The sequence below is a fragment of the Puma concolor genome, chromosome A2 (assembly GCF_028749965.1).
Source record: "Puma concolor isolate L17-30 chromosome A2, mPumCon1.1.hap2, whole genome shotgun sequence".
Classification (NCBI taxonomy): domain Eukaryota; kingdom Metazoa; phylum Chordata; class Mammalia; order Carnivora; family Felidae; genus Puma; species Puma concolor.
This window is the reverse complement of record NC_141668.1, coordinates 145272720-145295044: the sequence shown is the minus strand read 5'-3', so window position 1 is coordinate 145295044 and position 22325 is coordinate 145272720. Positions and strand designations below refer to the sequence as shown.

General features: G+C 49.9%; 1 protein-coding gene across 1 annotated transcript in view; it reads right to left on the bottom strand.

Annotated features, from left to right (window-relative positions):
- The window catches only part of FAM107A (family with sequence similarity 107 member A), a 55056-nt gene extending 34564 nt beyond the window's left edge, over positions 1-20492 (bottom strand). Inside the window, exon 1 of the mRNA XM_086697800.1 lies at positions 20174-20492. Within this exon, the coding sequence (XP_086553926.1) occupies positions 20174-20197 (24 nt within the window). The 5' untranslated portion in view covers positions 20198-20492. The remainder of the gene's footprint in view (positions 1-20173) is intronic.
- Between the last annotated feature and the right edge of the window lie 1833 nt (positions 20493-22325).

Sequence of the window (22325 nt, the reverse complement as noted above, 5' to 3'; positions counted from 1 at the left end):
TTACAAAATAGTATTTGTAATTCCATTTTTCCTGGTAACAAAATTGGTTATATGTATATTATTACATATGCAATATTATGCTATGGAGATAGCATATTAGATATACACATATGTTACACATACCAATTATATATATGTTTACATGTATAGATATGTGTGTAAATGTGTCTACATATGTACATTATGTGAATTTATGTAGGAAATGTTTAGAAGGATATGAATGAAAATGTCCCCAGTGATTATACTAAAGGGGTGGGAAATTTTATTCATTCATTCATTCATTCATTCATTCATTCACTCATTTTTGTCATTCTCTGCATTTCCTGAGGGGTTTATTCATTTTTTGGCAATGAGCTTGTATTGTTTTTATACTAGGAAAAATTATATGTTAATATTAATTTATTAATATTAATTAATCAGCAAAGTAAGATGATAAATTTGTCTCAACTGTGTTAGCCAGTCTAAGTGCAACTATCCTCTCATACCAAGACAGTCCACAACTCTTCCACTTTAGAATCCTTCTCTGATCCCAGGACTGTCTTTAATTACAATAATAATAATGAGGAAGAGGAGGATCATGATGTCCATTTATTGGGCACACACTGCATGCCAGACATTGGCTGGTACTTCACATGTATTCTTTCATTAGAGATGTAGATACTCTCATGTCTTTGGATTTCCTAGGAGAGCCTGAAATGGGGACTTTGTGCAAGTGATTTATTGAGGGAGGGCTCTCCTAGGAGGTCTCTGTGAAGGAGTAAGGGAGGGAAGAGGATGGGGCAGGGTAAGTTCGGCAAAGATGGGGGTTCAGCTGAAGTCTAGTCTCAGTCTGACCCCACGAGGAGGTCTGGACTATACGTGGTACTACGTTGTCCTGCTTTGAGGCAAGAGGACTGGCCTTTTATCCCTCTACATTAGTTGGTCATTGGTTGTAGGACAATGGGAAGGGATAACCAGGCAGATGGGCTCAAGCTCCCAAATACCTCTGGGAGAGGCACCTTCCATCAGCCAATCGTTCTAAGAGTGCAGCTGTTAGCTGCCAACGCTCACCGTACCTGGTGGCTGGGTGTGCTGGACTACTACAGGGCACCTGGGTAGAGCACTGACCTACATATTATTATCCCCATTTTACAGATGGGGAAACAGACTCAGAGAGGTTGAATGACTTGCCCAAGGTTATTCAGTTGGTAAGAGGTGGAGCCTGGTTTTGAACTCTGGCCCAAAGCTCTTGCTCTGAGCCCTGAAGCCAGACTGCTGGTAATTTCACTGCCCCACCATGGGCCCCCTCCACTGGCTCTCCGTGCCTCATATTAGCGTCTCTGCCGATAAGCACTTCCAACCTGGCTTTTGAAGAAGGGAGCCACAAAAAGCCTTTGTGTTTCTGCAGAGGTCCTTGAAGGTTGTATGTTGGTGGAGCTGGTTGCTAGGAGACATTTCTCAAGAAAGTTTCCTTTGGAAAATGAGCTCAGGCTTTGCCCATAGCCTCACACTATTATATCTGGGAGAGAGACATCTCAGCCTGTGTTTCCTCTATGGTATTAGCTGTGGATCCGATTCCTTCTCCAACTGGTTTTTCCAGGCCCCAGCCCAGAGTGTATCCTGGCTGAAAACAGCTCCTTGGCCAGACAAACTCAGAATCATGGAGAGAAAGAGCCCTTTGAGATGACCTGCCTGCCCTCCCCATTATGCAAATGGAGAAACTGAGGCACAGGGAGTTGAGGAGCTCACCTTGTGAGCTAGTGGCAGGGTCATGATTTGTGTCTGATTATGGCACAAGGCAGCCCCCCCCCCCCCCACCGGTGTCTGAACCCTGTATGGTGAAGACAGCAGGAACTCTGTATGTGAGGACAGGGTGCATTTCTCTTCATTAATCCTTGGGTTTCAAAGCCTTCTGTGGACAAATGATTACTTTGCTCAAATGGAGATGAGCAGCTGGCATTAACTGGGCATCTACTCTGTGCCAAAGCCTAGAGTAAGTAAGAGCTTTAAGGTCTTTATCTGCTAAATCTGACCTCTAGACCACCTTGGGGTTCATTTCTACTGGCTGTTTTTTCCTTGACTAGAGATCATGTTTTCCTGTTTCTTTGCATGTCTAGAAAATTTTGATGGTATACTGGATATTGTGTGTGTGTGATGTGTTATAGAGACTCTTGATTCTGTTTCCTTTTGAAGTGTTAAGTTTTGTTTAAGCAGACAACACAATCACTAGCTGATCCTTTTGAAATCCCATGCCCTTCATTTTATACTTGATTAAGGGAGATTCATGCAAAGCTCGAGCTGTTTCCCAAGCCTCCCTAACTTGGCAGGACTCACCTTTAAACTCTGGCCTCTGAGGATATTGAAGGATTTGGCTTTAGGTTTTGTTAGGGCAGGTCTAGAGGGGTCCTTACACTAGAGCATGGTCCTCACTGCGAGGGCACAGCCTTTCCGGTGTCTCAGCTCAAAGCCTGCAGTGAAGGTCTCCCCAATGTCTGCCAGCACTGCTTGACCAGCAGGATCTGTTTGCTCTCCACTCCCGTAACAGCTGGTCTCTGCTAAACCTTGGATGGTTTCATGCTGTGCACGCATAGCCCAGCCTTTGGGCAAGGACTTGTGGGGTGTGGGGGACCCCCACATAGACTTCTGGGACCCTGCAGCTATGCAGCTCCTTCCTCTCCAGTCCTATGATTCCTTCTTTTTTTATTGTCTCAGTTGCCCAAACTCGAATCCCTGCCTCTTGAGCTCAGAGGGACTGTTGCATTCTGTTTAAGCTCCACTGCCCTGTGCCATGCCTGGGAAATTGTCCTAGGATGAGAGCCCAGGTGATGAGGGGCTCACCTTGTGAACCCCACTCCCTCAGAATCACAGTGTCTATTGTCCACTGCCTGCTCTCTGAAGACAACTGCCTCTGCTTTTGAAGTGTTGTTTTTGGTGGGAGGGCTGGTCTTGCACTGGGTCCTTCATTATGGCTGGAAAGGGAAGTCTATCTCGTAGCTGGACACTCTCTACGTTTGTCTTGGAACGTTTACTAGGAGCCTGAGAAAAAGGGCTAATTAGCATCATTTAATAAGCAAGGAAATTGAGATTCAGAAGGGTGCAGTAACTTACCCCAATAGCAAAACAGGCCAAGTTACTGAAAAGAGTTTGCTAGGGGCACCTGGGTGGCTCAGTCTGTTAAGCGGCCGACTCTTGGTTTCGGCTCAGGCCATGATCTCAGTTTCGTGAGTTTGAGCCCCACATCAGGCTCTGTGCTGACAGTGCAGAGCCTGCTTTGTATTCTCTCTGTCTCCCTCTTTCTCTCTGCCCCTCCCCTACCCATGGTATCTCTGCTTCTCTCAAAATAAATAAATAAGCTTAAAAAAAAAAGAGTTGGCTAGATTTCAGAGCCCATATTTTGTCTTGTACTTTCAGTGGAAAAGATAAAATAAAAACTAAATTTCACAGTTACCATCACCAAAACAGCAGCGTTTTCTGAGCCAGTTCACCTATTTTCCTAAATCCCATCTCTCACCATGTACCTTTATTCCTGTTTCTGCCACTGGCCCCTGTTCTGGCTGTTGTCCCCCTTCACAGGGAGGATTATAGTTGTCTCCTACGGGGCTTCCATTGTATTCTTCCTAGAACGCTTTTGCTGTCTTATTCTCTTGCTCCACTGACTTCAGTGGCTCCCTATGACTCATGGCCCTTCCCAAAGTGTAGAATTGGGAACTGCACCTTAGGGAATGCTATACCTCACAGCTCTCCTCTTGGAGATTCACGGCTGGAAGTGTGAACATGAAGAGGCTCTGTAGGAAAGAAACCTGTTTAATTGGGCTTCACCCAGTCTGTTGATCCTGAAACCTTTAGCTCATCTAACCCCTATTAAAATCTTGTGGAACATATTAGAAAACTTTGGACCACAGAGTAAAGGCTAGTATTTTCTGTCTGCATTCCAGTCCTACATTTCAACCTACTCTTTCAATTTCATTTTCCATGACTTCTTGTCACAAGTCACCCTCCCCCCATACCTATTTCCCCCTCCAGTCTTCATACCCCTCTAGCTGTAAGAATGATATAAGCCTGCAGCTGCTGGAAGTTTCCCTGGAGGGGGACTGGTCCAGCAATGAGGTCAACCAGAGGAAAGTGGAACCATGAGGAAGAGAGGGACCAGGTCCATTTAAGACCCTGGATGCAGCCTTGCCTGAAGCCATTTCTCCTAGACTTACAGTAATAAGAACTGATGAATTATTTTTCTTTCCCTCTTGACTCCAGACTCCTGCAACCAAAAGAGCAAACAACAGCCTGAGAATCCTATGCAGGGCTCTTTCCAGAACAGCTCCTTCCTCATGCCTTAAATAACAACAATTAACCTAAGAGCCAGGCACCTCACCTGTACCAAACCTGCAAGGTGATAAAAATATCCCCAATTTACAGATGAAGAAATTGGGGCTCAGGGAGGTTGAGCCACTTGCCCAAAGTCCCACAGCTGGCAGGTGGGAGAGCTGAGATTTGCCTCCTGCATCTGGAAGGAACCACCTAGTCCACAGCATGCAAACCTGGCCTGGATTCTAACTACCCAGACTCTCACGGAAGTGGCATGGGAGACACCTGGGCTTTCTGGAACGGGGCAAAGGCAAGGAAATCAGCAGTGAGACCTGGCCCCAGATCCCATTACGCCAGGGGAGATCACGTTTCCCCCGTTCCGGCGCCATGAGCAGGGCAGAGAAGCGGGCAGGCAGCCACTTCCCTGGTTATTCAAGTAGAAAATTACAGGTGCCCAAAATAGCCTGGGCATTCTTTTATTTATGAATAAGCAGCAACTCTGTGAAGCTGGAATGGGGGCTTATATGTATTTCTTTCCTTTGACCACCTTCCTGAGATCTGCAGAGATCCCTAGTTCTTTCGGGGGGCTCTCTTCAGGAGTTGGGGGAGCTGGCAGGATTGGGGTGGAGGTGTTTTCAGGGTACGGTGATGAAAAAAGGAGAAATGAGGCCTCACCATGCAGGGGCTGGGGATGCCCCAGTCCTGAGGCTTGAGTTCCCAGAGGGTGCAGGGGATGGGATAGCAGACCTAGTTCTGTCCCAGCTATCCTCTGCTGTGTGGCCTTAGGCAAATGGCTTACCCCCTCTGGGCCTCTATTTCCTCTTCTGTAAAATTGAATGAGTCCTAAATGCATAGAAAAGTGTATTTTCTTCTGAGCATAAAATTAATACTTGCTCATTGTAGACAATGTAGAAAGTGCAAAAAAAAAAAAAACCCAAAAAACAAAAAAAACCAAACCAACACAACCCCACACAAAAATGACCATTATATCCCCCATTGTCTCTCCCTAATTAAGATAATCAGGATTAACCTTTGGTATATATCCTTCCAGTCTTTCTTTCCATGCATGCATTTATTTTTTTTTTTAAATTTTTTTTTTCAACGTTTATTTATTTTTGGGACAGAGAGAGACAGAGCATGAACGGGGGAGGGGCAGAGAGAGAGGGAGACACAGAATCGGAAACAGGCTCCAGGCTCTGAGCCATCAGCCCAGAGCCTGACGCGGGGCTCGAACTCACAGACCGCGAGATCGTGACCTGGCTGAAGTCGAACGCTTAACCGACTGCGCCACCCAGGCGCCCCTCCATGCATGCATTTAAAAAACGGTTGGTAGAGCACAATACCTGAGCCACTGTGCTCTGAAAATGGAACCCTCACTTATATTACAATCAACAAATATTAGTCAGTCAACATACATTGTTGAGCACCGTCCTTGGCCCTGGGTGGCTTGGAGACAGCTTTACTCCAACATCCCCTACATCCTCTTTCTGTTTGTCCAGCCCTCTGGCAACAACCCTAACCCTGGGTCCTCCCTCAGAAGCACCTGAGGGGTTGGTGAGGCGGGAAAGTCATTTTGCAGGTCTCAGATGTGGATGTGGGGCCCAAGGTGGGGCCTGCAACCTGCTGGTGTGGACATCTGTGACCTTGCCCTCCGGCAGGCCTGTGCACAGAAGGGCTGGCCTGGCCATGGCGTCTGGACCTCTGACTGTCCTCCCTGCTGCCCTCTCCCGGGGCTGTGTGTTGACTAGTTGATATGTAAAGGGTGCCTGGCACATAGTGTACAATCAATAAGTCTCAGCTGCTGATAGGACTGTTACATCATTACTATTCCTAGTGGGGTCTAGGCAGCCTGAGGCCATTCCCTCTCAGAGACTCTGGTTGGTAATGAATCTGAGGAGACAGCTGAGTCACTTGCAGGATGGAAATAACAAGAGCATTAATGACGACCGCTTCCATTTATCGGGGCAGCACCTCGCTGAATCATTCCATTTGCTGCCTACAGCCACCCGAGTAAATGAGTGTCATCAGTGCCCACGCACAGGTGAGGAAACCGAGGCTCAGAGATTTCAGTTAACTCTCCCAAGGCCACACAGCTGGCAGGTGGCAAAACAGGGACTTTATGCCAGATTTGTCCTGTGCAGGATCCCTGGTCCCTGAGGCTCAGCCTGTTGGGATGAGGAAAGCCTGGTCTCTGCCCCTGGCGTGCTCACCTGCTGGTGGCAGATGCCCTGATTTGGAACTTTAAGTTTCCTGTGTTTGCTGAGGGGTAGAGGGAACTCCGGGGTCAGAGGGAGCTCCAGAGCCCAGCTCTGGCTGGGGGCTCCGGGGTCAGACGGCCTTCGTATAGATTCCTACTCCGACACCTTTGAGCTTTGTCACCTGCCTAACTTCTCCCCGCCTCAGTTTCTCACCTGGAAAGTGTGGATAATCAAAGCGTTGGCAGAGGCTGGAGCTGGATGACATGAAGCTCTTAGCACAGGTGTGGGGCGTAGTAAGTGCTCAATAAATACAGTGTTAATCACTTTCTCACTGATGTCATTCCTAGGGGACTTACTGAATTTCCAAAGGCCACCTTCCTTTGCACCAGAGTGGTGGGCAGGGCTGTGGCTGGTGTAGTTCAAGGAAACCCCAGCCTCCCGCCAGCACTTGGGGTTGGCTGCTTTGTGTCAGATGCTGCCCTCGGGCTGGGCTGCTGCAGACACGAGCCCCAGTGTGAGAGGAGATGGTAGGAAAGAGGGGTTCCTGCCCAAAGGCTCCCCTTCACCCACTCTACTTCCCCCTCCCAACCTGGGATCAGCAGAATTTTGACAGCCAGCCTCGCCCTCCAGAGATGGTGCTGTTCTGAGCTACGGCGCTCTAGCAGGGCCAGCCACGATTGTGATGTTTGCCCACCCTGGATGGCTCCTTCAGCCCGCAGGCACTCTTGATTTTCTGCAGTGCGTGTTTATAGGCGGGACCCTGACACGGGCTCAGCCCAGAGAGCCTTGACAACCTGACAGAGAAAAGCGGGGGAACTGCCACTTCTGGGCTTGATTCCCGGGCTCTGGGTGGCCCACCCATGGCCCTGGGCGGTGACGTTCGGGCAAGTGTGTGGTTCAGACGGTGGGCTCTGAGGCGGCCTCCTGGGTCCGATCCCTAGGTTCACCACTGACCTACTGTGTGGCTTGGAAATGCCCCTGACTTCTCTGAGCTGTTTCCTGTCTGTAAAATGGGGGTAACTGCAGCACCAACTTAATGGGGTCGTTGTGAGATGGTGCTGTGTAAAGTACTCGGATGGTGCCTGCCACGTGATGATTAAATGGGAAATGATAATTTCCTTGAAATGAAGTTGTTGGAAACCCTGTGGTCCGAGGTGCCAAACTGCTCTGTGTGAGAATGAAGAAACCCAGGAGACAAGTCACACTGTGTGGGTTGTGTTTCCTGCAGCAGTGATTCTCGACTCTGGAAACAACCTCCCATAAGGGTCTGATGGCCACGTTCCCCCTCGCTGGAAAGTCTGTCTGTCCTCACGTACACACAGCGTTTTCCACCCAACTTCATAGAAACCCACCCAGCCGCCTAAATGTGGAATTCATCCCAGGAAAAGGACACAGGATGTGCACCAAAATATATCTATCAGGGCGTGGAAGAATAAAAGAAGAACTTAAATTCTCTCAAATCAAAGATTGTTCAAGCAGATCGTGGCATGTCTGTATCAGGGGAATACTATGTACCCACGAAGAAGGGATTGACATAAAAGGATGCCCCCCACCCCAGGGTTGAGTGCCCCAGGGCCATTACCTCCCTGTGAATGCAGGAGGGAGGGAACCGGGAGGAGCCCCGCTCTCTGGAGACCATCTCTACCCAGCCCTCCCAAGGAGCTCAGCCTCCCATGACTGTCGAATCCTCGCTCTGGGGTTGTGGAGCCTTTGCTGGGCAGGAGGCAAGGGCAGGAAACTTTAGCCCTTACAGCCGGTCTGAGGTCTACATGTCACGCCTGCCGCACACAGCTTGCTGGCTCGGCTCCTGCTGGCGCTATGGCCCAGGGAGGCAGCCCGGAGGCTCCTGGCCGCAGCACATCAGGCTGGGGGCAGGCAGAGGGGTTCCCGCAGACCACGGTGCCAGTGGGCAGGACTGGACCCATGAAGTCACCCCAGGATGTCTCTCCCTCTCTCCACTGTTAACCTGGCTGAGACTGATGAGACACCCTTGGAAAAACTGCCACTGGAACTTTCCACTAACCTGGCTCTGGAATGACAGGATTCGGAGGAGAGGGAAGCCCATGGCCATTTCATGGCCAACTTCTTAGCTGACTGTCTGTGAGTCAGATGACACTCACAGAGAGATGTTTGTAGTGCACAGGTTAAAAATAATTCCAGTGCCTCCAGGCTGTGGGATCTGGGAGTCCTGCTTAGAATTTTTTTGCACCGATATTTATGAGTGGATTGGACTGTGATTTTCTTTTCTTTAACTGTCCTTGTTTAATTTTGATATCACAGTTATTTTATCATAGGGGTACCTGGCTGGCTCTCAGTAGAGCATGTGACTCTTGGTCTTGGGGTTGTGAGTTCGAGCCCCACGTTGGGTGTAGAGATTACTTAAAAATAAAATCTTTTTTTTTTTTTTAATTTTTTTTTTTCAACGTTTATTTATTTTTGGGACAGAGAGAGACAGAGCATGAACGGGGGAGGGGCAGAGAGAGAGGGAGACACAGAATCGGAAACAGGCTCCAGGCTCTGAGCCATCAGCCCAGAGCCCGACGCGGGGCTCGAACTCATGGACCGCAAGATCGTGACCTGGCTGAAGTCGGACGCTTAACCGACTGCGCCACCCAGGCGCCCCAAAAATAAAATCTTTAAAAATAAAATGCAAAAAGTTATTTTATCATAAAAAAGGTGGGAAGTGTTCTCTCATTTTCTGCTGTTTAGAAGACAGAGTATAAAAGCAAACTGATGAATTACTTTAAAGCTTAATAGAACACACCTATAAAAATGATGATCTGATGGTTTCTTTATGGGGAGATTAACCCATGGCTCAATTTCTTAAAGTGTTACTAACTACTCAGTTTGCTTGTTTCTCCTTAAGCCAGTTGTTCAGCAATGTTTTCTAGATGTTTCTAGAGAGTTTAAAATTTTACAGGCGTAAAGTCAGCTGTATCATTTTCGGCCGTCTTCTTCAAAGAACCAACTTTGAGCCATACTGATCTTTGTTATCACATATTTGTTTTCCAGTTCTTTCATTTCTGCTCTAATTTTTATTTTCCAGTTACTTCTGGAAACTACTGGAACTACTTCCTGTTACTAGTTTTTTAGATTGGTTCTGCTGTTCTTTTACCAACTGCTTAACTTTGACATTTGGCTCATTAAATCTCAGCCTTCTTTTCTATCTGCTTTTAAGGTTATAAACTTCTTAAATACTGGGTTATCTGTGTTTTGATATACAGTATCTTTATGACCACTGAGGTCTGCAGATTTTCTTGATCTCTTCGTTGATCAATCTAGAAGTGTTTCCTATCTTCCAAATATATTTTAGTTTCTTTTTTGTTTATTATTGTCCTTTAATTATGTTGTTGACCTATACCATGATGGGTAGGATACAGATGCTTTGGTATCCGGATTTGTTTTGTAACCTAGAATGTGGTCAACATTTGTAAATACTCCATGAGTGCTTGAAAACGTTTGATAGGTTTCCAAATACATCTTTTAAATCAAATCTGCTTTAAAAAAAAAAAAAGAAAGCAAAACCGTAATGAGACACTAGTATCTATCCATCAGGGTCACAAAAAATTAAAAAGCGTGAAAAGTAGAAAACATTGGCAAAGATGTGGGGTAGTTGAACACTGATACACTGTCTGTGGGCATGTAGTTTGCTGTAACCAGTCTCCTTTATCTAGAAAAGGTGTGAAGGGCAGCAGCATAGGTGACCCCAAACTATGCCACTTTGGCATAAGGATTATTTTGAGCTAGACACACTTGAAAAACAGCAGGTACAAGAAGGGTACTCTGCCCCCACCTCATCTTCCTGAAAGCAGGAGATAAGACTCTGGTGTCAAAGATGCCTTCCCTACACCAGGAGGAAAGAAACATTTTTATCACCAGAGACGGGATGGAGCGGAGAGAAATCTATACAAACAGATCTTGTTAAGATAACCCTTGTCTTCCTTTAATCTCTCTGTATGTTTCAGTCACTTTCCCACAACTGCTATTTTTTGTTCAACTTGGTGTAGAAGCACTTGGGTCTGTGTGCTTTTGGGGGCTTTGTTTTCCAATGGGGACTCTCATGAACCTGTGAAAATCTCTAAGCTTTTCTCCTATTAACCTGTCTTAGGTTGATTTAATTCTCAGTCCTAGCCAGATACCCTAAGAGGTTAGAGGTAAAATTTGCTCCCTTGGACTTAGTGATCCCACTTCTGGGTCCCCAGTTGAGGGACACATGGGTCCCCTGAGACAGAGAGAGAAAATTCACAGCAACATTAACGTAATGGCATTTGATCGCTTTGTGGAATACCAGTGCCAGTTCAAGTCCTGAACATGTGGTTGGCAGAAACATCTCTATCGTTTTGAGATCTTGTTTTTTCTTCCTCAGCTCTGGGGCTGTTGGGGGTAGAGGGCTTCAGGGGTAGAGGATATTAGGATATCAGGAAGGGGGCTGTTGGTCTGTGGGGACATCTCCATGCTGGCATCTCAGTGTAGTCATTTGTAGATAGCATAATTTGAATTTCTGATTTGCTGGCAGCTAATGGTGAAGGCCTGTGAGAAGGATGCCTCTTCCTAATTCCTGTCAGTCAGTCATTGTGGCCTGTACTCTCTGTCTCCCTGAGCACACTGTGACTGCCTCAGGCCTGACGCAGCATCTGGCTCGGAGCGGATGCTCAGGAAATATTTATGGAGTGAAGGAGTGAGTTTCCTCTATGACAGCTATGGATTCATTAATTTATTCACTCATTCACTCATACCTATTGTATATCCGACCTGCACTAGGTCCTGAGCGTCCAGAATGAGTGACAGGTAAGGTCCCTGCCCTCAGAAAGCTGACAGGCTGGTTGGGAAAGCCAGGTATGAAACAGTTAAAGAAATAACCAAAGAAGGTGATTTCAGATGGTGGTAAGTTCTGCGGAGCTCCTACAAGACTGGAGACAAAGATGGGGGTACTTAGCTAGGACGGGTGGTGGGGGGTTGGGGAAGGCCTCTCTGAGCTGAGCCCTGCACAGGCCAGCCCTGGGGAGAGCCAGGGAAGAGTGCACCAGGAAGGAGGAACAACAGAGGCAACGGCTCTGAGGTGGGGAAGAGCTTGGCGTGTCGGAGAAACACACAGAGTCCAGCGTGGCTGGATTAGAGTGAGTGAGAGCCAGTGTCACAGGAGGTCACAGAGGGGGCCACATGGGGGTCACAGAGGGCCTGGTGGTTGTGGATTTCCATGTATCTGCTCTCCAAGGTTTTACCCAGGAGAAGGGAGGACTAGGCCTGGAATCAAAATGACATGTGGGAAGTCACCCCACTGGACAGGAGCTAAAGGGACCTGAGGCCCCAGGAGAGCCGCTGGCAGAGGATGGATGGGTTCCAGCTATGCTAATGTATAACTTTAGATGCGTAAGAAGAGTAGAGGTCCAGTGGGGTGAGGGTCACAGTTATGGGTTGCATTGTGTCCCCCCAAAGAGATATGTTGAAATCCTAGCCCCTGTACCTGTGGAGGTCACCTTAGTTAGAAGTAGGGTCTTTGAAGACGTAATCAAGTTAAAAGGAGGTCATTAGGGTGGGCACTAAGCGAGTATGACCGTGTCCTTATAAGCAGAGGAGACGAGACACAGACAGAGAGGAGAATGCCACGTAATAGTGGCGGTGGCAGAGACTGGAGTGATGTATTTACAAGCCACAGAGCAACAAGGGTGGCTCACAGCACAAGAACTAAGAGAAAGGCAAACAACAGATTCTCCCCTAGAGGCTTATGGGATCACAGTCCCGCCAACAGCTTGACTTCAGGCTTCTAGGCTCTGGAACAAATTTCTGTTGTTTTCAGCCACCTAATTTATGGTAGGTAGGTGGTCGGGGCGGCCCTAGGAAACCAGTATGTCCCTCCACGGTCCCCGGTTGTGACCACAGCGTCACCATGGGCCCTTCACAAACTGACTGCTTTGGGGCCTGCTGATGGCAGGATTCTCCATGAACATCTGCCACATCGTATACCCCAATATGACCCCGAAGTGTTCCCAAGAGCTCAGGTGCATAAGGAAAAATTCTTGGGTGGGTCCCCCACACAGCATCTCCATCTGGTTTCTGGCCGAGTTCTGCAGGTTCTGGGTATGACATCCCTTGTGGGACACCCCATGCCCTATCCTAAGCTTCCATGGGAGCAAGATGTCGCTAAGACCAAGCCAGGCTCTCCTGGCTTCCCTGGGGCACCTTGCTGTTTTCTTTGGTCTTGTCTTAGATTTTAGATGACCGAAGGAAAGTTCCAGCTCCTTGCCCTTTCCCTACCCCCCAGGCCCTGAGATCTGATCGCTCACTTAAACAAAGCCCCTCATTCATGTCAGCTTAGGAGACACAATGTTCTGAAAGCAGATCCCTGGGGCCCAGGGAGGGAGCTGCCTTTTTGGATTCCTGCCTTCTCAAAAGCCGGCTTTTGATTTGGCCCCTCCTGCCCCACCTCCAAGCCCTTTCATGAAGGAAATTAAATTCTTCTGAACTTTAAGGTCGCTCTTCAACCCAGCTCCCAGTGGGACTGGGGCCACCACCAGCTAGTAACTCTACCCAACAAGGTGAAGATTTACTCTGGCTTTTGAGCGTCATGGTTTCATCCAGATACTTGAAAAACAAGTCAATGAGCCGTGGAGCCAGAAGCATCTGGGTTCAAGGCCTGGTTCTGGCAGTTAATGGCTGTGTGGTCTTGAGCAGTGAGCTTAACCTCTCTGAGTCTGGGTTTTTACCTTGGTGAAATGGGGACATACATATGTATGTGGCCGGGTTTGTAGTGAGGATTCTGTGGGAGTTCAATGACTGGAAAGCATTCATATTTTTACCTTCAAGGGATGCCCATTTTACAGATGAGAAGGAAGGAGGTCTGAGAGGCCTGGTGACCCCTGAGACTGCTGAAGCATGTGGAGTGGATTCAGTTCAGCTTATGGGTGTAGGCCAGGGTCGGCTGTGTTGTGCAAGGTCTCTGCAAACCTTTGGCTTCTGGAGCGTGTGGGAGGAGTCTAAGGCCATCTTGCATTAATATGACTTCCTCTGACCCCTTCAGGGCTGTGAAATGGGGGAGACAACCCAGGCCGGCCTGCAGAGAGGGGCTATTGCCATCATGTATGTGGGGTCCTGGCACTGCATCCTTTGGGGGATGCATGTTCTCACCTCCCCGCTTCTCCCTGCCTCATTTTGCCCTCTAAAGCAGTGAGTTGCACAGCTACCAACCCTGAATTGACAAGGGAGGAGTGTGGAAGCCCAGAAAGGGAGACCATCTCGTCCAGGGTGGCTCAGGGCCTTGAGGTGAAGGTTTTTGCTTGCTGGTGGATGGAAATTGGATTAAGAGGATGTGAGTGATGTAAGGAAGGAATGAAAATAATGTCCTGCCCTCTACTGTCCTGGAAGGATTTGCCCCTCATGGTCTGAGCATGAGGTGAAGCCTGCCATCTTGGTTCCTTCTCCCCTTTTCCTGTCTAGAGGCATTAAAACACATGGGAGTGGAAAAGAGGCCCAGAGGGGCACTCAGAGGGTGTGGGGAGCAGAGGGGCAGAGGTTGGGGAGAACAGGCTTGGGGTCTGCTCATTCGGCTACCAGCAGACTTTCTCTTGGTGATTTTCGTCTCTTGTGTCTTTGTCTCTCTTTCTCCCTCTCTCTCTTTCTCTTGCTTTGTTCTCAGCTGTTTTGAATACTTGAGCAAAAGAAAGGAGAGAAAAAAAAATATTCTCCTTGATCAAAGAGGCTGAGGAAGATCCATAGTTGGTTTTTGGGGGGAGGGTGTTACTATAAGGAAGTAGAGGGGTAGGTGGGGCAGTGGTGAGTTAGGGCCTCACTTGACCCAGGCCCATGGCAGGTCCCAACCCCAGAATCAGGGGTCAGGGCACTGTGCTAGGCTCAGGAAGAGTGGCTGCAAACCAGAAGATTCTTTCAGTTCCTGGATGCACCATGCCTCTTATACCTCTAGGCCTTGGCAGGTCCTACTGTGTCCCTGGACATCTCTCCTGGCTCCCAGACCTGCTTATCCCTTCTTCATTCTTTGGATCACAGCTTGGGCCTCTGGGAGCTTCCCTGGCCTCTTCTTGCTTTGTGGACCTCTTTCTGTGCCCCAGCTCCTCTGTGTTTCCCTTATCAGGGCACCCAGTACCTGCTCTGTCATCACCACTGTCTTATTTCTCTCTTGCTGGGCTGTGCAGGGACGGGGCCAGAGTCTTATTCACTGGTCTGTCTCTGGTGCCTGGGATCCTGGTACCCAGTGGTGCCCAGTCAGTGCTTGTTGGATGAATGGTGAAAAAAATGGTTGGATGAATGGTGAAAAATCCCAATGAGGGATATTGCATTTGGCCAGGAAGTTGTGCAGGTGGAAAATCTGTGTGTGTGTGGGTGGGGGGGGGGGCAGCTGGAGGCAAGGTGGTGAATGTGGGAATTTGGGTCAGAGTCTTAAAGCTCTTGGAAGGTAAGAAGGGGATGTGTGGGAGAAATTGAGGGACTCAGTCTATGTCCTTCCTCTCAGCCTGAGTTCTGTGTGGATCCTTCCATGAATTTGGCCTTCAGCCCCACCATGGAGTTACCCCCATGGAGACCCAGCCGCCATCTCTCTCTCTCTCTCTCTCTGTCTCCCTTCCTCAATCTATTGGGTACTTATTATCTGCTAGGTGCTGGGGACACAACTGTGAGCCACAAAGTCAAACACAGTCTCCCTCCTTGGGGAAATCACAGAACTAAATCCGAGATTACAGCCTTGATCAGTGTGGTGGGGAGAGCGTGGGGAGCATAATGGGATTTGCCCTAGTCTGGGGAACTCAGGGGGAGTGGTGGTGCCATGGGGTGTCTGAGGGAGCTTTACCCCCTTCTAATCTCTCTGGCCCCTTCCCAGCACCGCTGGTGATCCTCCAGGCTTAGCGAAACCTGCAGCCTGTTCATGAGGATACGGCTCTGAGACAGGCTTGCTCTGGCATCCTCGTCTTAGCCTCTAGCCCTGCATAGACATTAGAGATCCACTTGGGCCAGGCTTCCGAGGAGAAGCGTCAGCTGAGCTGGCCTCTTTCTTTCTTTCTCCTTCAATGTCTTTCCCCCATAAGCTGGGCTTCCTGCCATAAGGATGGACAGGAGAAGTTTTAGTCTCGGAAGAGGTGATTGCAGGACTGTAAGTGATGGCACTGTGCAATCACAAAGCAGCATTCTTTCCTCTGGGCAGACCTAGCCAACACCTGGGTACCGGGATCTGCTGGTAGAGAGTGGACTGGATTCCACCCCTGCTCACCCATCCACTCATTGCTTTTGTGCACTGCCCAGCCTGTGCATCTGTTCGAGGCAGCCCGGGGCATTCAGCTTCTGAATTCCGTCTTGGCTTGGGGAAGCCAAGGGCAGAGGAGGAGGAAAGCCCCATAGGGAGGCCTCAGGGAACAGGAAAACTGCCCTTTCCCTGCCTCCAAAGGTCACTGTGCCTACTTTCAAATGCCCCTTTCAGTTGTTGCCAGTACATAGCCCTACAGCTCTCAGACCTGGCCCTGTGTCCTTCGGCTTTCCTAGGGAAGAAATTTCAGCTCCAACTTTTTTAAGGGTCCCAGGTGAGGCTATTCTGAGAGTAGAGGATGAGGTGGAGAGGACAGTTCACAGTGGAGGGGAGCACAGGGTGCTTACCGGTTTGCTCAGTCTGGGAAGGAAAACATTCAGGGGCTTTCAGATCCAGGGGGTGAACAGATGGAGTAAAAGGGAGAGCCTGGACCTGAATGACAAAGTCCAGGGTTTGGCAAGCTGCTCACAATGACGGCATTTGTGCTAGTGTCTAATCCCAGAGCCCCTGGGAGTGTGCCCTGCAGGCCCAGATGAAGCCCCAGCTCCCGTCAGGGAAGCGGTCAGAGGCGGTGGGCAGGGCGGGGGGGGGGGGGGGGGCACACGGCATGGCACGGGCAGCGGGCAGTGAGAGCCTTCTAACGAGGTCCTCTGGCCCCACTGAGCGGCGCCGGGGAGAGGAACCATCCATCATCGGTGGGGATAATTGTTCAGGGAGCCAGTGGGGCCCGGCCAGATGTGCGCCTTTCGGACTCCATAAGAACGAACACTCCCTTTCAGGCCATTTATCAAATTTAGCTGGATCTCTCCTCTTTTATTCCTTTTGTTTCAGTCAAGGAAACTTCCTTCTAATGAAGACGAATACAAAGCGACGAGTGCTTGGCAAATATCAACAGAGTCAGAATGTAGGATTCGTTCAGTGAAAAACCTGGGTGGTGCTGAGTTTGGAGACATGTCTTGCAGCATGCTGAGTGTTGAGGGCTTCAAGTGGTTCCACTGTGGGTCTGGGGGCACAGCCAGCCCCCTCTCTGCTGAAGCTCCACCTTCAGCTTCCAGAGCAAGGGTACCATTGTGTGCCACCGTTTCTGACACCGACTCTGTGCCAGGCACCTCTGCTCATCCTAGTGTGGAAGGGGAAATCATGATCCCATTTAGCAGATGAGGAGACTGAGGCTCGGAGAGGTTAAGCAGGTGGCTCTGACAGGGGTCCCAGGTGGGATTCGAACCCTGTTCTTCCTGCTCCAGAGCCCACCTTCACACACGCCAGCAGTGGGGTTCAGTGGTCAAGGCTCCTTAGACCGCCTGCTTCAAATCTCAACTCCACTGCTTACTGGCTGGGTGACCTTGAGCCTCTCATTTAATCTCCTTTAATCTCTCTGTGCCTCTGATTGTTTGGGTAATGAACGTATCTACCTCAAAGAGCTGTGGGCATACTGAATGAGAGAATCTTTGCCGAAGCGCAATGCACATGGGCTGTTATGAGTAACGTTTTCTTTTTAGTATCAGGGTATCATTTAGTATCTGTATTTAGCATTGGGCGCTTTAAGGGTAGAAGTAGGATCATGCCTGGGGTGCTGGACTTGTGTGGGGACTGCCTGTAAGAGCCTGTGGGCCTGTGCCCTTCCTGGGGGAGGGGCACGGGCTGCTGAGTGGAGGCTGAGGACAGAGTGCCCAGACCCCCGGTCATCTGGTGTCTGAGGGCTGTGAGAGTTGCTGTGAGGGCAGGTATGCCTTTCCCTCCTTGGCCCAGCTCCCGGCACAGGTGCCCAGTTGATGGGTGTTTATGGGAGGCTGGGCTGGGAGCCAATGAAGATGTGGCAGACAGTTATATACCAGGAGAGAGTGCTCTAAGTGGGCAGGGGTCGTCTCCAAGGGGCGGCTCGGTCCTGCCCTGCATGGTGCAGGGGAAGGAGACCCACTGCCTTCCTGTGTGCTTCTGGGGCTGGGCCCGGAGCTGCCAGGCCTTGTGGAAACGGTCTGACCCTGGCTGCATGGCCCTGGCAAGTCCTCCCGCTCTCTCAGCCTCAGTCTTCCCAGCTGTACAATGGGGAGAGGATTGGAGCACATCACCAGGGGTTTTCCAGAGCTGTTATTTTATAACTGTGAGTAAGCCACCAGCGTGGGAGGGGTCTGAGAAGCCCCCAGGGACAGCAGGGTGACCTTTATAGGACAGGCCAATGGGTGCTGGACATCGTGTTCTGCACAGCTGGGCCTGTCATAGACATCCCACAGAGGCAGCTGGGCTGTTTGCCTCCAGAAATGAAGACAGAAGTAGGCATATGGGGGGTTTGGTGGGGTGATCCATGGTTGGGGGAGCCCCACAAAGGGCCTGGCCTGGGCATGCTCATAACCTATGCTCCAGGCCGGCTCTACCACTGACCAGCTGGGGGAAGTTATGTTTGCTTATGAATCAGTTTTTTCATCTGCTGTTGGGTGTGATGTTAATGCCCTCATTGGCTCAAAGGGAGGACACAGGTGTGAGAGGATCAAATGCAGAGAAGAGACAACGTTGACTGAGCACCTATTTTGTCCCAGGCATGATATCATTTAGGTTTTATGACAATGTGAGAAGGATTATTATCTTTAGTTTATCGAGGCAGAATCTAAGGCTCAGAGAAGTGTATTGTCTTGTCCAAGGTCATAGAGCACGCGGAGGAACTGACTGAGGTCTGTCCGACCCCAAAGCCCATGTTCCCAATCACTATGCTCTTGCTGCCTTCTCCCCGGGAGGCCTTTTCCCTGCAGGGCTGGAGAAGGAGCTGGGCTCAGAGTAGGCATGGCTTTCAATGTGGGGGCTAGTCCTGGCTGACTGGTGGGGGAGTCCTGGGATGCTGTGCTGAGGGGGATTTTGAGGCTGTCTACACTTAGTGGGAAAGGGTACAGGGATCCATTGGTGATGTCTGTCATGGGTGGGGGAAGAGAGGATGGCAATACATGAGCTGTATTTGCCGTTGCTGCACGAGACCTTGTCAGGGTCTTTTCTAGGCCTGGGAAGCTATTCTCCAAGGTGACTCTCAGCACAGGTAAGATCTAGAGGCTGAGCTCATTCTCCCTTGGGAAAAGAGAGGAGCTGGAAGACTGTTCCTGAAAAAGGGGATGGGTGGGGCCAGGGCGCAAAGCGTGGCTGGGACGGCCGCTCTGGGCTGCTCAGATAATCTACCTGTCCTAACTGCGGTCTGGCTCGAGGGAACACTGCGGGAGGGAGAAGGGACAGCCACAGGACATCAACCTTGTAGAATAATGCTGCTGGGGGTGCTGAGGGGCGGCAGGAGCTCCCAGGTCTGACTGCTTCTGAAGCGAAGGAGGTGGGAAGCAGAGGCTGGCACTAGGAGGCCCCAGGGGGTTATCTAACCCAACACTCATTTTCCAGATGGGGAAACTGAGGTCCAGAAAGGCTTCCTCCATCAGGTCCATGATGTGTTTTACTTTAAATTTGAAAAATGTGGCATGGGCTGGGTTGGCAGAAAATTTGGAGCCAAGCACAACCATGAGCTGTTTGAGGATTAGAGCCCCTGTTTACTGGGCCCTCTGGGTGTTAGGCAGTGTGCTAAGCACTTTATAGGTATCAGGTCATGGAACCTCCCAGGAGGTGGGGACTGGCCCTACCTTACAAGTGAGGAGCTGAGATCCAGAGGGGTTCAGCTCCTTGGCGCAGTGGGTAGATGGGGGAGCTGGGACTGGGCTGCCTGACCACACCATTGGGATCACTGTCCTGGACAACCTGGGCTGAAAGCATGCAGGAGAATCCCCAGGGAGCCCTGCCTCCCCTTCTCCTACATCCAGGAGGTCTGGGCCGGCCCCAAGAAGGCTTGTGGAACAAGCCCCCTCCCACGCCCATCTCTAATGCAGACACAGGGGGTGTATCGACCACATTTTCAGAAACACGCATAGGCTATGCTGTCTACAGATCCCCTACTGGGAGCTCAGATGTAGAAGGTGATGCATAACAATATGAAGAGATTTCTATAATAATATATAATAATAATAATATATAATATAATATAATATAATAAATATATATGTATAATTCATTTAATTCATTTAATATTTCACTGAGGTAGTGACTATTGTCCCCATGGGGAAGTGAGTTACAGAAAGCTTTGATACCTTGCCCACAGACACTCCCCTGGTGCATGGGGGGGGGGGGGGGTGGCCACAGAGCCTGTATGTAGGAAAGCAGAGAGGCATATGTATAAGACCAGAGAGCCCGTGAGATTGGGCAGCCCCAGGTCTGTTCCAGAGATGGAGAGATCAGATGGCTTTGTCTTAAGCCCCAGCCAGGTTTCTAGATGCAAATCTTGGCTGTGAGCTCAGGGAGGGATGCCGGGGGGCAGTGGCTGGGTGAGGCCCCCCAGAGCCGGTGGGTAGGTGGGTGAGGGCTCCCACTTGGTAAATGCAGTCTCCCTCCCCACGTTCAGGGACCCAACAGGACCCTTGGGGGCTCTTACCTTCTTCCCCTGGACTGTTCCCATGGCACAAAGTAGGCACCAGGCCTGGGTGGGCCTCGGGGGCCAGGCTGGGGGTCCTCCCTGATGATGTTGATCTCAGGAGCCGGGGCCCAAGGGGTTCCCCGGGCCAGGGCCCCCTGTCCTCTCGAGGCTCATTCTCCTCAGGCACAAAGGAGGCTTTCACAGCTGTTCCTAAGCCCAGAGCTCCTCAGACAGGCTTAGAGTGATTGATCCTGTCAGAGGCGCACGGTGTCCGCATGTGGCCCACACGTCCTGTGGTCCCTGTAGCTCCTCACTTCCTGCACCCCTGCCTCTCTCAGAAAGGGAAACTGAGGCATCCAGGGTTGGGGGGAGAAGCAAAGCAGTCCTCTCACCATGCAGCCGGCAGCTTGGGTGCGGCGGGTGACCTCTGGCTGGCCTAGCAGGCATGACTTGGCCTTCTTGCCAGGCCAGGCACCAATCCGAAGACAGGGCCCAGACAGTGGAGACTGTGTGGGACATCTGGGGCATGGGGCTCAGGGCAGGCTTGTGTGGGCACATAAACCTCGGGCTGGACTGCCCCATTAATGAGACACTTGGGGGCAAGGGCTGTCCCAGAGCAGAGACTCTGAGAGCAGAGCACTTCATTCAACAGGACAGTTATCCAGGCGGGGAGGGGAGGGGGGAGGGCTGGTCTGGGCTCAGGCCAGGAAAATATCTGGAGGCTGGATTCCAGGCCCAAGGCCAAGTTCTCCAAGTTACCCCAGCAGTCACCCTCCTTCTCACTTGCTACCACCTTCCTTTTTATCGCCAGCATGGGGTGAGGTTAAGGCCAGAATCACTTTGGGCTTCCGTCCTAGCTCGCTCTTCACAGTTGTGTGACCCAAGGGGGCATGATTTGACCTCTGGGAACCTCAGTTTCTTCATGTGTGTGTGTGTGTGTGTGTTCCTATAATCACACTGCACAGTGTTGCTCTGAGGGCCAAAAGAGGTAGGTGTGTACAGCCAAAGCCATTGTTCTGTTAAAACAAATCAGATGATGTCATTCCCTGTTTTATCGTCTCCCACTTGACCGAAGAAGGATATCACCTGCCCCACCCCATGCGGCAGTAAGGATGAAATCTGGTGACTTGTGTAAAGCTCCAAGCAGAGGATGTGGACAATAGCAATTCTCCAGAGAAGTTTGGTGGTGCTGTTATAATGTTGTTAATAACACTGATGATAAAATCACTGCCTATTGGCAAGTCCCAGGTAACCAGTTTGATTAAGCCTAACACCCTTTCTTAAGAGGTGGCTGGGCAGGGAAAACCTTGCCACCCTCACTTTGCTCTAGTATGGTGCCTCACTGGGAAGTGGTGATGACTTATGACACAGATGATTTATGAAATGGTAGTTGGCAGTGAAGGCTCAAGGATTAGGCATTCTAGACCCAGCTTTGCCCACAGAATGAAATTCCCCGTGGCCTAAAGTTGTGATCTATCAAGTTTTTCTTGCTTCTTGGACATCATTTCCCATTCCCTTTTCTCCCTGACAATTCCTGGATCATACCACCTTTCTCCTCACTCCAGGACCTTTGCACTGGTTGTTCTCTCTGCCTGGAATGTTTCCCATCTCTCTCCCTCAACTCCATTTTTTAATCCTACATAATTCTTTTCTTTTTATTCAACAGACTCAATTATCTCCTCTTCAGATAAGCCTTCCCTGACCCTCAATGCAAACTAGCTTCCTGGGTTCTCTGTTTATTATTTTTTCATTGTTCAGCTCCTGCACCTGAATGGCAGTTCCACAAAGCCTGGGTCCTGGTCTGTCTTGTTTATTAGTTCACCTCCTGGGTCTAAAATAGAGCTTGGCACATTGCAGTCACTCAATAAATATTGGAGGAGTGGGTGAATAAATGATGGAGGATGAAATGAAATAGTCTAAGTACGTAGAGTGCCCAACACAGCCCTGACTCATTGTAAGAGTATTAGTACTGTCCCCTCTAGGCAAGCAAAAATGTGGCTTCTTCCTTTGCTCCTTCTTCTGGTCCAGCCCCTGCCTCAGCTGCCCCCCGTTCCTTTTCTCCCTGATTCAGTCATGGCTGGCATTCCGCTTCTGATTTCCTGCAGTACAGAGAGCGTTCACGACATTGTAAAGGGCAGTGACTAAACTGGCTGTCAGCCAGAGCAGTAAA